The sequence below is a fragment of the Cervus elaphus genome, chromosome 8, assembly GCF_910594005.1.
Source record: "Cervus elaphus chromosome 8, mCerEla1.1, whole genome shotgun sequence".
Lineage (NCBI taxonomy): Eukaryota > Metazoa > Chordata > Mammalia > Artiodactyla > Cervidae > Cervus > Cervus elaphus.
Genome location: NC_057822.1, coordinates 15,053,223 through 15,066,176, shown reverse-complemented (window position 1 = coordinate 15,066,176; position 12,954 = coordinate 15,053,223). Strand labels below are relative to the sequence as shown.

The window sequence follows — 12,954 nt, the reverse complement described above, 5'->3', positions numbered from 1 at the left end:
CTTTGTAAAAAAAATGAAGGTACATATCAGTGTATCATTTGGGATTCTTTTGTTTGCCAAGGGAAAGCACAGTGCTATTAAACCTGCTTAAGCAATAAGACGGACCGTCTCATATATCCAAAAGTCTAGACTCTCCATCAGTGTACCAGCTCCTCTTCCCCAGGATTCTCCCTGCCTCTGTCATGTATTGGCTGCATCCTCGGACTGGGAGCAATTCCAAATATCACCACCAAACACATACAAGTACATCCAGAAAAAGGGGCAGACTGGTTTTGATAGGGAAGAGACCCTTTGCAGAAGCTGTCTCCTTGCTACAAGATTCCCCTCTGGTATTTAAGGCCAGACCTGCATCATATGTTCAAACCTAAGCCATCACTGGCAAGAGGAATGTAACCATCATGATGGATTTGGACTGAACAGGACTTATTCCTAGAACTGGACTGGGGTCAGCCAACCCTTGGTCACATGGGGAAGTGGGGGCGCACCTGAACAAAATCAGGGCTCTGACTGCAAGGAAAAATCCATGAATAGTTGTTACATGAGCTACCAACTTATTTCTGGCAATGATGGAGACATGAAACCAGGTAAGGATGTGATGGAGGACACATAAATAGCAGAGGGGTAAATGTCAAGCTTTTTCTTAAAGTTTTTCTTAAAGTTTTCTTAAAGTGCTTTGATAAAGTTTAACGCCAGTGAAGACGTTGCCGGAGGAGCCAGAAACGGGGGAGCCACCTTCATGCCTCCTTCTTTCTCACTCCATGTTCAATCCATTACAAAATTTCAGAGTGTCTATACCTTCAGTACCCTGTCTTTCTCTCCTTACCCACTGTCATGGCGCCAGTTCAGGTCTCATCACCTGCAGGCATGACGACATTAATCTACTGCTGCCCAGTCTCTCCTCTTGAAATCCACATCTTTGCTACTGTTACTGAGCTACACACCTTCACTGTCCACAGAGCACTGCACATATGTGGGCAAATCAGAGAGTCTGCTTTCATCTTGCTGATGGGATAATAAGCATCTCCTTGACTTCCTGAAACCCACCTCAGACCAGGTCAGTCCCCTGCTTGAAAGCTCAATGCTTTCAGGAAATCCTTCAGCAAGACCCTCAACGCCCTCCACCACACTCTAGCCCCTTTTCCACCCAACCCCAACAGTAGAGAATCACTCACACTTTCCCAAAATTTTCCTTCCCTTTCACACCTCCATGCTCCTGCAGATGCTGCCCCCTCTGCCTAGAAATCCCTTATCCCCTCTCCATCTGGCATGCAGACCAGGTCTCCTATTACTCTTTCTCCCTCTTCACAATACAGCACTCATACTATAGCACTCCAGGAATGCTTGCTGAGTGGAGACAACTCCTCGGGTCAGATATTAGTCAGGGCCAGGACTTTCCAACTTCCGCCACTAGCACTGCTTAAGAAAGTGAAGAGGAAATGGGACCCCAGGGCTTAGAAGTGTGAGGATCTTGAACTTGCTCTAAGCAAGCAGGGTATTTCTCGAGTTTTATCTTTACATTTTATGCAAAAGTTGTATTCTACGCAGATTAAACAATACACCTGTATTTGTTTTAATACAAAATATTATTTTTCACCAATCTTCACATTGATGATCCAAAAAGATCCTATACTCCTTATCCTCTCAAATTAGCGGGCCCACTTCTCCCGCCCCCCACCCGCACCCCCCACCTCCGCCGCAGGGACGCCAAGCGAGACCTGGATGTTGTTCCAAGTGCAGACCCTGAAGGAAGAGCTGGCTTTCGCACCCCTGGGAGCTGGAGAATGGTGGGGGCGGGGAGGGGTTTCGCAGGCTGGAGTCCGGGCCCTGCCCCTCCTCTCCCCCGCCCGCCGCGAGGGCGGAGTCACTGGGTCCCCGCCCGCGGGGGCGGGGAGGGAGCCGAGGCCGCCGGCAGCTTTGGCTCGGCTGGTTCCGGGTTGAGAGGCTGCGCTGGGACCGAAGCAGTGGCCTCTGAGCCGGGTAAGAGGCCGCGCGGGGACTGGTCTTGGGGCCGGGATCGAGCAGCTGAGCTTGCTCACACCCCTTCTCTCCTCTGCCAGGCACAGCCGAGGGACGGCTCTTCCCCCTCCTCGAGAATTCCCCATCCCCAGCTTCTCCCCCTCCCCCCACCGCACCCATCCTGGTATTACAGCCCCCCAAGGCCTCCGCCCCCCTCCCTGATCCTCTTCTCCCAGCACCCATCCCTCGGGACTGCCCCCTTCCCTAGACGCTGCTTGCTAGGAGCACCCTCCCTCAGACACCCACGGCCCCCTCCCTCCAGCACCCATCGCTCCGGGTCACCCACTACCTCAAGACCACCTTCCTGGGCTTGCTTCTCGGATAGTCTCTACCCCGGACCTCTTACTCGCATTACCCCGCTCCCGGATAACACCTCTTCCTTCTGTTGTAGCTCCTGCTTCTCCGGGCCTGCTCCTGGCACCCATTCCCAGGCTGCCCCCGACAGCGCCGCGCTCTCCCCGCTGCCCCCTGCATCTCGGGGGGACCCGCTCCACCGCCCCTGGCGCCATGGCATGCAGTCTCAAGGACGAGCTGCTTTGCTCCATCTGTCTGAGCATCTACCAGGACCCGGTGAGCCTGGGCTGCGAGCACTACTTCTGCCGCCGCTGCATCACCGAGCACTGGGTGAGGCAGGAGGCGCAGGGCGCCCGCGACTGCCCCGAGTGCCGGCGCACGTTTGCGGAGCCCGCGCTCGCGCCCAGCCTCAAGCTGGCCAACATCGTGGAGCGCTACAGCGCCTTCCCCCTGGACGCCATCCTCAACGCGCGCCGGGCCGCGCGACCCTGCCAGGCACACGACAAGGTCAAGCTCTTTTGCCTCACGGACCGCGCACTGCTCTGCTTCTTTTGCGATGAACCCGCGCTACACGAGCAGCACCAAGTCACCGGCATCGATGATGCCTTCGAGGAGTTGCAGGTGAGCTGCTCGCTCGGCCTGGGGGCGGGGGCGGGGCGGGGCCGGGGGCGGGGTCAGGGCTGGACCGCGCGCGCAGGGCCCAGTCAGAATTGCCATAGGGCGGGGCCTCCGGCAGGGTCAGGGCCCTATCAGAATTAGGACGGGGCGGGGCCGCGGCGAGGAGGCGGTGTTGAGGGTGGGCCCTTGAGCCGAGTTCGCCAGGCTGGGTCTCTGAACTGAAGCCGGCGGTGGGTCCATGGCTGGGGGAGAGAGCACCAATGGAGTGGGACGGCGGGGACAAATAGGATCAGAGCTGTACTGGCTGGGGCAAGGTTGGGGACGGGGCCGAATCAGAGCTGGGCAAAGGCAGGGCCACTATGGGAGGTCCTAGAGTAGGACCTGGAGACATTGCCCACGTAAGAATGGTTCAGGATTGAGTTGGGGACAAAGACACAGGTGGGGGATGGGAACAAGGTCGGGACTGGACAGGGGGTGGGGCCGCCGTCCGAGGATGAGTCTGGACTAGACATTGTAGCTGAGCTGCAGGCTTTGGGGCACAAAAACCTTGGGGATTCAATCAGGTATGCATCAGGACCTGAGGATCAGTACTTGGGCTAGATCACTGGGCAGGTCAGGGTTAAATCTAAGAGAGGGTCTAAATGAGGGTCAGCAAACTGCTGAGAGAGTGGATTTGGGTGCCAGGGGCTAGGGCAAGGTGTGTGAGGGTCTAAGACTGGGATCTAATTCAGATACTGTAAAAAATCATTCTGAGTTGAAATCACAGTAGAGGCTAATTGAGAGTGAGGATAGTACTTACAGACTCAAGATTTGGGTAATAAGACCCTGAGGTGAGGTGATTCAAGAAAAGAGAGCGAATGGACCTCTAGGAGTTTCCAGGGACTTTTAGTGACCTCTTTAGCTCTGTCGCCCACATCAGGATCTTGAGGACTATGTGAAACAGTACATGCAGGGTAGCCTGATCATAGTCAGACTAGGACTGTACCTGATCTCCCTGCAGCCTTCACATCCTCACTGACCAACTCCTGTTCAACTCTCAAAGCCCTGCTCAAATGCCCTCTCTGTGTAAGCCTTCTCTAAACTCCAAAACAATAGCATTAGCACTGCAGTCTTTGTTAATAAATATAATATTTTTAAAAAATAGTGTTCCAGGAACTTCTCTGATGATCCAATGGCTAAGACTCCACACTTCCAAGGCAGGGGGCTGGGGTTGATCCCTGGTCAGGGAACTAGAGCCCACACGCTGCAACTAAAGATCCCACATCCCATAACTAAGACCCGGCATAGCCAAATAAATAAATAAAAATAAGTATTAAAATAGTGCTCCAAGATTAGCTATAATTAGGAAATAAAGTACATTCTCTATACCCTCCTTGGAGAATTCTCAGTGTACATTTGCATATTAAAGGCTTGGAGAAATCTTGTAGCAAAGAAACCCATCTTGCTGTGTTTAATAAAATGATTCCCAAGCTTTTGTGAGCCTGGAATCTTTTTCTCAAGCTAAACCATTTAAATCTAGCAAACCTTGTGTCTTTGGCCTCAGGATACCAGACTAGCACACAGTCCCCAAGAGAAGGGACAGTCTCTTAGTCATCATATCTGTGGACCTAAAGCCTGGCCCAAGGCCTGGCCCACAGCGCATATCAGTAAAGGTTGAATGAATGACTAGCCCTGACCTAAGTTGGCCCAGACTATAGAGCCTTTGGAAGCAGAAGGTTTTTGACTCCTTAAGCAGGAGCTAAATGACTATTTTCCCTGTTGTAGAGGGTCACCCCCCTTATACATGAGTCTCTGTGAGCCAGCCTGCATCAGCAGATACCCTGGTCCCAGCAGAAATGACCCTGTGTTCACCTCATCTGCTCCTTGTTCCTTTAATCCCCAAACCACCTCTGACTCCCTTTCAGTCTGGCTGTTTGGGGATGGAGAGCAAGGGCTGGGGGCTCTGGGAGCTGGCACAAGGATGGCATTGGCCCTCTACTCTCAGAACCCCTTGTGCCAGGCTCTGGTGTCTCCGTCTCCCCGTCTATGAAGTCACATAAACAGGGAGAAGGAGAGAAGCTTGGACAGGACTGGGTGCAGGTAGTAAGAGTTTGGAGGGACTCTGTCTGAAACCATCTGTCCATCCTCTTCATTATGTAGATGTGCAGACAGGTCCAGAGAGGTGATGCGACATATCCAAAGTCACACTGCCAGACAGTGAGAGGGCCAGCCTAGAAAGCTCAGCCTGACCCCAGCCAGATCCCGTCCCTGCCGCTCAGCCCCACCTCTCCCTGTCTGACTTTCTAGCTAGGGAGAACTCCCTTCCAACATTTGAATCCCGTGTCTGCAAACCAGCAAATCCAAATTATGGTGTTGTAGGGGTTTGTCGTCTGTTCCATGACCTGGGTCAGGCAGGAGAAAGTGAACATATATTTTCTCCAAACGTTTATTGGAACACTGTCATTCTTGGGTGAAAAGAAAAATAAGACTGCTACTCACTCACCCTCTAGTGTACTGTCCTGGGGTCAGTCACATTTAGGTTCCAAACCTTCCTTCAGCCCTGTCTGTCTAATCAGCACATCTCTTCACGGAAGCCTCCAGGCTCTCGCCTGTAAACTGGCATTAGAATGATTCTTTCCTACCAGGATTTTCATGAGGCTGACCTGAAATGAATCTGCTATTGAGATGCCTGGCACAGGTTAGAGGCTGGGTCAGCACGCACTCCCATCCTTTCTCCTTTTACATATGAGACCTCAAGTGCCCAGCTGGGCGATTGCCCAGAGCTGCCTCTCACCTGAGAAGGAGGTCTTGTTTTGGTACCTCCTTTGGGCTTGGCAAGAAAGTGGCAGAGAAACATCCTCCCCCGTGGAGAAGTAAGCTGCTGGGTGAGGCTCAAGCCACTCCCCATGACTCCGGCTCTGTTCATGGGGAAGTGGGGCTCATTAGCTATTTATGCACTGGAAATGAGACTGGGCTTGTCTGTCACACCCCCTCCTCTCCCAGCAGCTGGTGGCTTGTCCCCAGGGCTCCTGAGGCCTGGGCTGGGCCCCTCTCCTGGAGAATAACAGACTCCGAGCCAGCAGGGCCTTGGAGATCATCTGGTACAAACTTCCTTTGACAGATGGGGAAATGGCAGAGCAGGGAGGAGAGGATCCTCCCCTTTCCCAAGGCCTTGAGGCCAGAGGAGGCTACTCCTGGCTCAGCGGGAGTCTCCTCACACCTCCCCTCCTCCTAACAGTTAGCCTGGAGCTATTTTCATTTATTATAAATCCTAGACGCAGCAGAGCAGAGAGGTAAAGGGCTCTGGCTTTGTACTCTGGCAGCTCCAAGTCTGCAGTACCATTTCTGGCTGTGTGACCTTAGGAAAGTTCCTTATCATCTCTGAGCCTCAGGAACCTCCTTCACAGCATGGGAATGATGGGACTGAATTCAATAAGATGACATTGGCCAGAAGTTGGTACTGCACTTGACACATAGTAAGCACTCAATAAATGACAGTTCTAGTATGTTACATCATACTTGGCACTAGTAACATTTGGGGCCAGATAAGTCTATGTTATGCAGTGCTTCCCAGGTGGCACAATAGTAAAAATCTGCCTGCCGATATAGGATGATGCAGGAGATGCAAGTTGGATTCCTGGGTCGGGAAGATCCCCTGAAGAAGGAAATGGCAACACACCCCTGTATTCTTGCTGGGAGATCCCATGGACAGAGGAGCCTGGCAGACTACAGTCCATGGTATCTCAAAGAGCTGGACACTACTGAGTGACTGAGCGCTCACACACACAAGTCTATGTTATGCAAGGCAATCCTGTGCACTGTGGGCTGTTTAGTAGCATCCCTGGCCTCTACCCACTGGATACTAGTAGCATGACCCACCCCAAGCTCTGACAGCCAAAAATGCCTTCAGGCTTCATCAAATATCCCCTAGGGTCAAAATCACACCAGGCTGAGAACCCAGGCCTGGAGAAGTCCTACTATTGAGCTTTCCAGGCTCAGCTCAAATAGCCCCTCCTCTGTGAAGGTTTCCCTGACCTACCAAGTAGAATGGCTTTGTACCCAAGATTCCGATACTGGGGTCAGATCCTGGCATCATTGCCGATAAGCTGTGTGTCCTTGATCAGATCACTTCACTTCTCTAAGCCTCCACCTGCTAACATAAGGATAATATGACCATCATGGGAAGGATGTCGAAAGGGTTAGGGAGGTCGTATCAAAAGTGCCTGACACTGTGCTTGGCACACAGTTAGCAGTAGCAATTTTTAAATATCTTTATTTTTTCTGAGTATAAAATTAACATAATAAACAGAGCTATATAGTGTAAAAGTTAAAATCCCCCCATAGTCCCACTCCATGGAAAAATAGGATTTTACTTAAAGATTTGTTTACAGTTCTACAGAAATTTTGTCATGTAAACAGTGTGTGTGTGTGTGTGTGTGTGTGTGTGTGCGCCTTCCCTTTTTTTTCACTGCTGAGCACTGGACCACAGCGCAAAGTGGAGGGAAGGAGCCACCATCTCAGAAGGGTTTGGGGCTTCTCAGTCAGTATTACTGAGTTCTAGTCCACTGCCCAAGAATGTGCTAAGCATTTTTCGTGTACTGACTCATTTAATTTTTTTTTTCATCTAATGTTTTTCATAACACCCTGTCAAGTGGGTACTGTAATTTACTCTTTTTACATATAAGGAAACAGAGGCTCAGAGGAATTCAGTGACTTGTTTGGTCACCCAGCTGATAAACAGCAGGGACAGTATTTGAAGCCTGGCTGAGTGGACCATGCATAGCCTCTGAGCTGCCTCCCAGGACCGGGTGGCTGTCTCCCCCACACCCTGCCTGTCTTTGTAGTTTAAGTGTACAGGGTCAGGCTGCGGACACCGTCTGCTTGTGCCAGCTGATGCTCCAAGGGCAGGTGCTGAATGTCATCTTACTCAGGCACAGCATCCGGCTCTGGCCATCTCAGCTTCCTAACCTCCAGGCAAGGGATTGGATGCAGTCCCAGCCACCCCCTCCAGGTCTCATGTGACCGCTGGAGCCTTTCCCAAGGCCTCCTTCATGCCAAGGGAGACAACAGTGGATCAGCCTTGGATGGGAGCCCTGAGGAGTTGGGCATGGGGCTCCAGAGACCCCTGAAAGAACAGAGCTGAGGACTGAATTCAAATCCTGATGCTGGCTTCTTCCAGCTGAGCAGAAGGTGCTGCCTTCTCTGTACCCTCTCCCAACCTGGGAAGTGGAAATCAGAACAAAACATAAAGAGGGAGAGCGAGTTGCTGCCTATCCAGAGACAACTGGTGTGAAGGTGCTTTATTTGCTACTATGGACAGCCCGGCTGTCTGTGTCCAGGGAAAGTGGCCTCTGCTGTTACTTTTTGCAGGAGAGGGCAGGACTTGTGTGCACAAAGCAGGCTCCAGGGGGGCAAGGCTGCCAGTGAGTCAGACCCACGGCTGCAGTTGGCATCTCTACTTCCCTCTTCACAGGTGTGTGTGGGCAACCAGGAAAAGCCCAGTTTATCCAGAACACCTTGGCTGAGCACAGGTCACGGGGCTGAAACTGAGAATGGAAGCTGGGGACCCCAGGACGTTTATTTTCTAGAGAGGAAAGGATCTGGTAGGAAGTGACAACAGAAACAATAACAGCCCTATAAAACATAAGCCAGAGTGTATTGGACCATTGTTATGTGCCAGGTGCTGTTACGGGCCTTGAATCCTCACAGAAGCCCTTTTTCTTTTCCCCACTCCCCAAGTAGGACTAGGATCAGCCCCATTTCACAGATCAAGACGATGAGGCTGAGAGGCTCAGTAACTTGCCCAAGATCATGCTGCAAGTAGAAGGCATAGCTGGGTCAGACTCTGGTCTATCTGACTCAGAATTCTTCCCCCTCACCAACACCATCCTAACTGCCTCAGGGAACATCCAAATGAGGCCTCAGAAACCATCCGCTTCCATCCTCTCCCCACTGTGCAAATGGGGAAACTGACTTGCCCAAGTTTGGTCCAGAGCCCAGCTCCCTGGAATCTCAGTCCAGTGCTGTTTTCACAGCATTATTTACTTTCTGGACCTTGAATTCTGTTTGAACACGGGGGGTGGTTGTCAGGATGTGGAGATGGTGTCCTTCTGGGATTCAGAGATTTAGTCAGTACCTTACTCAGTTGATACTCCTCCGCTGGCTCACTGAGGGCCAGGTCCTGGGCCCAGGAGAGAGCAAGACAAGCTTGGCCCTGCTGTGGTTCTTGGGAGACAGGCCCATAAGCTGCAGGGTCATGTCCTAGGCTCCTGAGGCCACAACTGAGGACTGGCCAGGTTCCCCAGCTGACAACTGGGTCTTGAGAGCAGAGAGAGGAGACGTTACAGAGGGAAAAACAACACCCATGGTCCCATGTGCAGAGTGCCAGGGGCAGACACCTATTCTCATTTCACTCTCACAGCAGCCCTAGGAGATAGGTCTCATTGCCCCATTTTTCATATGAGGAAACTGAGGCTCAGAGGTTGTGCCTAAGGTCATGCAACCAGTACATGTTGCTGAAGCCAGAACTTGGACTCAGATGATGATCTGAGTCAGCCAGGGATAGGCATGAAGGTGAGCCGGTGGTTCATTGTGACTGGAGGGGGAAGGGTGGGAAAGGGGCTTGAATGCACCACCCCTACCCTAGGAGAGTAGACTTGATCCTGGAGATGTGGGGGAACTAGGAACAGGCTAGAGCAGGCAAGGTTGGCCTGGTCAGTGTGCCTTAAGGGGCGGCATGTGGGTGCACCTGGTGGGCAGCCTGGAGGAGGGGGCACAGTCACACGGTGCTGCTCTGCCAGAGACCATGAGGTTCAAAGTGGACAGCGCAGGCTCAGAGGCCGAGAAGCTACATCAGGGTTCGGGCTGACAGAAGAAACAGGAGCATCAGGGGTCTGCGAGTAGAAGAGGGATCTGGGGGAAGGGAGAGAAGAGGCAAGTTCAGTTTGCCCATGTGAAGATCTGGGGCAGCTTTGGGCCAGAGAAGGGAAGAGAAGGCAGTACTGGGTGCGGAGGAGGGGAGGAGTCTTGAGAACAAGGGGTTTTGAGTACCTATAGTGAGCCACGCCACGCTGGGCCCTTTCAAGGGTCTCATTTTACCCTCATCACGTCCCCCGCCAAGTGGCTCTGGTCCTCATCTTATAGAGAAGGCTCTGAGAGGGGAAGACGTGATCGACCCAAGGGCATGCAGCCAGGATTTGAGCCCAGGTTTTTCTGACACCCAAGTTCATGCTGTTACCACCGGGCAGAACGGTGACAGGGGTGAGAGGGTCCCTGAAGCCGGTGGAGATGGCTTCTGGCAGCTGCTTTATCCTCTGGGCTGGAGGAGGGATGGCCTTGCAGTCAGGGAGGTCTGGCCTTGGGGGCCTGTGAGCCCTGGCTATCTGTCCTCCCCCTCAGCTGCTGCCCCAGGCCTGGCCTCTCTGTGCACGCAGGAGCCCCAGAGTCTCTCGGCTGACATATTTGCATAATTGTGTGCTTACGTCAGCACTAGCCCTGACTCTGCCCCCTCTCCAGCAGCTCTGCCCTCAGGAGGGCATCCCCCCACCCCCATTCCTGTTCTGCCCCAGCGTCGATGGGGCCTGCAGAGTCCAGCTCCCCCAGGCTGACCTCCAAGGCCAACTCCGCCCCACCCCCTTGCTGCCCTCATCCCAGCCGGCCCCACTGGCCTTTCCAGCTGGGGACTCCACCCACATACCTGGCTCCAGCCACCCCCAACTGCCCCTCACTTCCTGCACACACCAGGAGTGCCTCTACCCAACCAGTTCTCTCCACCTGGAATGCTCTGGCCCCACCCTGGAGACTAGAAGGGACCCTGCCCAGCCATCCATCCATCTTCCCAGATCTTTACGTCAGAAATATACCCTCTCTAAGAAACTGCCTATTTCACATACAATTATAATTATTGTGATGTTAATGACAACTACGAGTGACTGAGCACTTCCTGGGCCTCCGGACAGGTCCTGCATTAAGTCACCTAATCCTCACAACAACCACAGAGCCGGCACTGTCATTAGCTGTACTTGATAGATTTGGTAACTGGGGTGGGAGGGAGTCACCAACACTGCTGGGTTCCTAGGTGTTCCCTCCACGTTTATCCTGTTCTCCCTTGCAGTCTACCTGTTTCTATTTCTGCCTCTCCTACTAACTGCAAACTCTCAAGGGCAAGGGCTGTCTGCAGCCCCCCAGCCCCCTGGAGTGGCTGGCCCAAAGCCTGACTGTGAGTGCCCAGACATGATTACTGTATTGCTGACAGAGGGACCGAGTAGTTTCCAACATGGATTTTGGAGTCACTCGGATCCCCACTCCTGATTCTTACAAGCTCTGTCACCTTTGGCATACTGCCTGACCTCTCTGAGACTCTGTTTCCCCCTCTGAGAGACTGGGGTGTCAAAGGCACTAATCTCATGAGGTTGTTGTGAGAATTAAGTGACACGGTGCCTGTGAAATTCAAACCTAAACCGCACCACCTCCAGACCCGGTTCTGAGCCTCCGGGAGGGTCAGTGTCCTTCCTCACAGTTAGCTCTATCACTTAGGAGTTTATCAACAGCTTCCTGTTTCCTGTCTGACATCTGCTGGGAGGAGATTTCCCAGTTGGTTCTCTGTCAAGCTGTGTGGCCATGGGCCACTCAGTCCCTTTTTCTTGGACTTCAGTTCCCTGTTCTAGAAATCCAGATGGCTGGACTAGATGGTCCCTGGGGCCCCTTTCCATTCTGGCCATGTGAGGAGGAAAGGAGGGGCCTGACACAGCAAACCACAGGGACATGGAGAAGTGACCCAGGAACCTCACATGGGACATGGTGGCCCCCTGTCTCCCAAGCACCCAGTCCCTCCACTGTAAGGCTAAACACTTCTTACCATTATCTCATTTCACCCTTCCAACCCTAGGAGATATTGTTTTCCCCATTTCTCAGATGAGGGACTGGGGCCCCGAGAGGTTAGGGTCCCTGCCCAAGATCACACAGCTAATGGATGACAAAGCCAGTCTCCTAACCCAGGGGGTCAGGTCTGATCCCAGGCCTAGAAGGAGGGAAGGCAGGGTGAGTAACAGAGCCCAGGCTGCCTCCTAGTCCTGCTCTGTGGGTTCTGCGTTTTGTTTTTCCTAACTTAGCTGTTCCCTCGGGATCTGTAGCCCACCTGAGAGCTGCCGGCCTGGGGACTCCGCCCACCCTTTCAGAGGTGAGCCCTGACCCAGCCCAGCCCAGCCTTTCTCCAGGGCAGATTCAGGATGTAAACTCTGTGCCTGGCCCTCTCCTAGGTACTGAGGGTGTGAAAATCTTTCAGTCCCTGGCCTAAGAGCCTATACTTCATGGGGAAGACTGACAGGTAACCTTGCTGTTAAGATGCAGCATGTGCCAGATAGCGTGAGGGAAGGCTCTGCTCACAGGGGATTGTCTGGACAGAATGGAGCTGAGATATGGATTCTCAGTGGAGGTGAGGTCTGATCTAGGTCTTCCGAGATAAGCACTAGTCTAACAAGTAGAGAAAACCATGTAGCTGAGCCTTCCAGACAGAGGGAACAGCATGTATAAAGGCCTGGTGGAGGGCACTGCAAGTTCCTTCATGCATCTAGAGCAGCACTGTCCGGTAGAACTTTCTGGAATAATGGAAGTGTCCTGCATCTGCACCCTCTGATACTGTAGCCACCAGTCACCTGTGGCTGTTGAGCACTTGAAATGTTCACCCTAGTACAGCTGTTGTTCAGTTGCTCAGCCATGTCCAACTCTTTGCAACTTCATGGACTGCAGCACACAAGGCTTCCCTGTCCATCACCAACTCCCGGAGCTTGCTCAAACTCATGTCCATTGAGTTAGTGGTGCCATTCAACCATCTCATCTTCTGTCATCCCCTTCTCCTCCTGCCTTCAATCTTGCCCAGCATCAGGGTCTTTTCCAATGAGTTGGCTCTTCCCATCAGGTGGCCAAAGGATTGGAGCATCAGCATCAGTCCTTCCAATGAATATTCAAGGTTGATTTCCTTTAGGATTGACTGATTTGATTTCCTTGCAGTCCAAGGGACTCTCAAGAGTCTTCTACAGCACCACAGTT

The 12,954-nt window shown here is 52.7% G+C and overlaps 1 protein-coding gene across 2 annotated transcripts in view; it reads left to right on the top strand.

Moving 5' to 3' along the window:
- The first annotated feature begins 1,882 nt into the window (after positions 1-1,882).
- TRIM62 (tripartite motif containing 62) overlaps positions 1,883-12,954 on the top strand; it is a 36,531-nt gene continuing 25,459 nt past the window's right edge. The window contains exons 1-2 of one of the 2 annotated variants that reach the window (XM_043909653.1): positions 1,883-1,977; positions 2,408-2,931. In XM_043909653.1, coding sequence (XP_043765588.1) covers positions 2,524-2,931 — 408 coding nt within the window. In that variant the 5' untranslated portion in view covers positions 1,883-1,977; positions 2,408-2,523. Of the gene's footprint in view, positions 1,978-2,407; positions 2,932-7,297; positions 8,013-12,954 lie in introns of those variants that run through there. The other variant, XM_043909654.1, reaches the window with a different exon arrangement.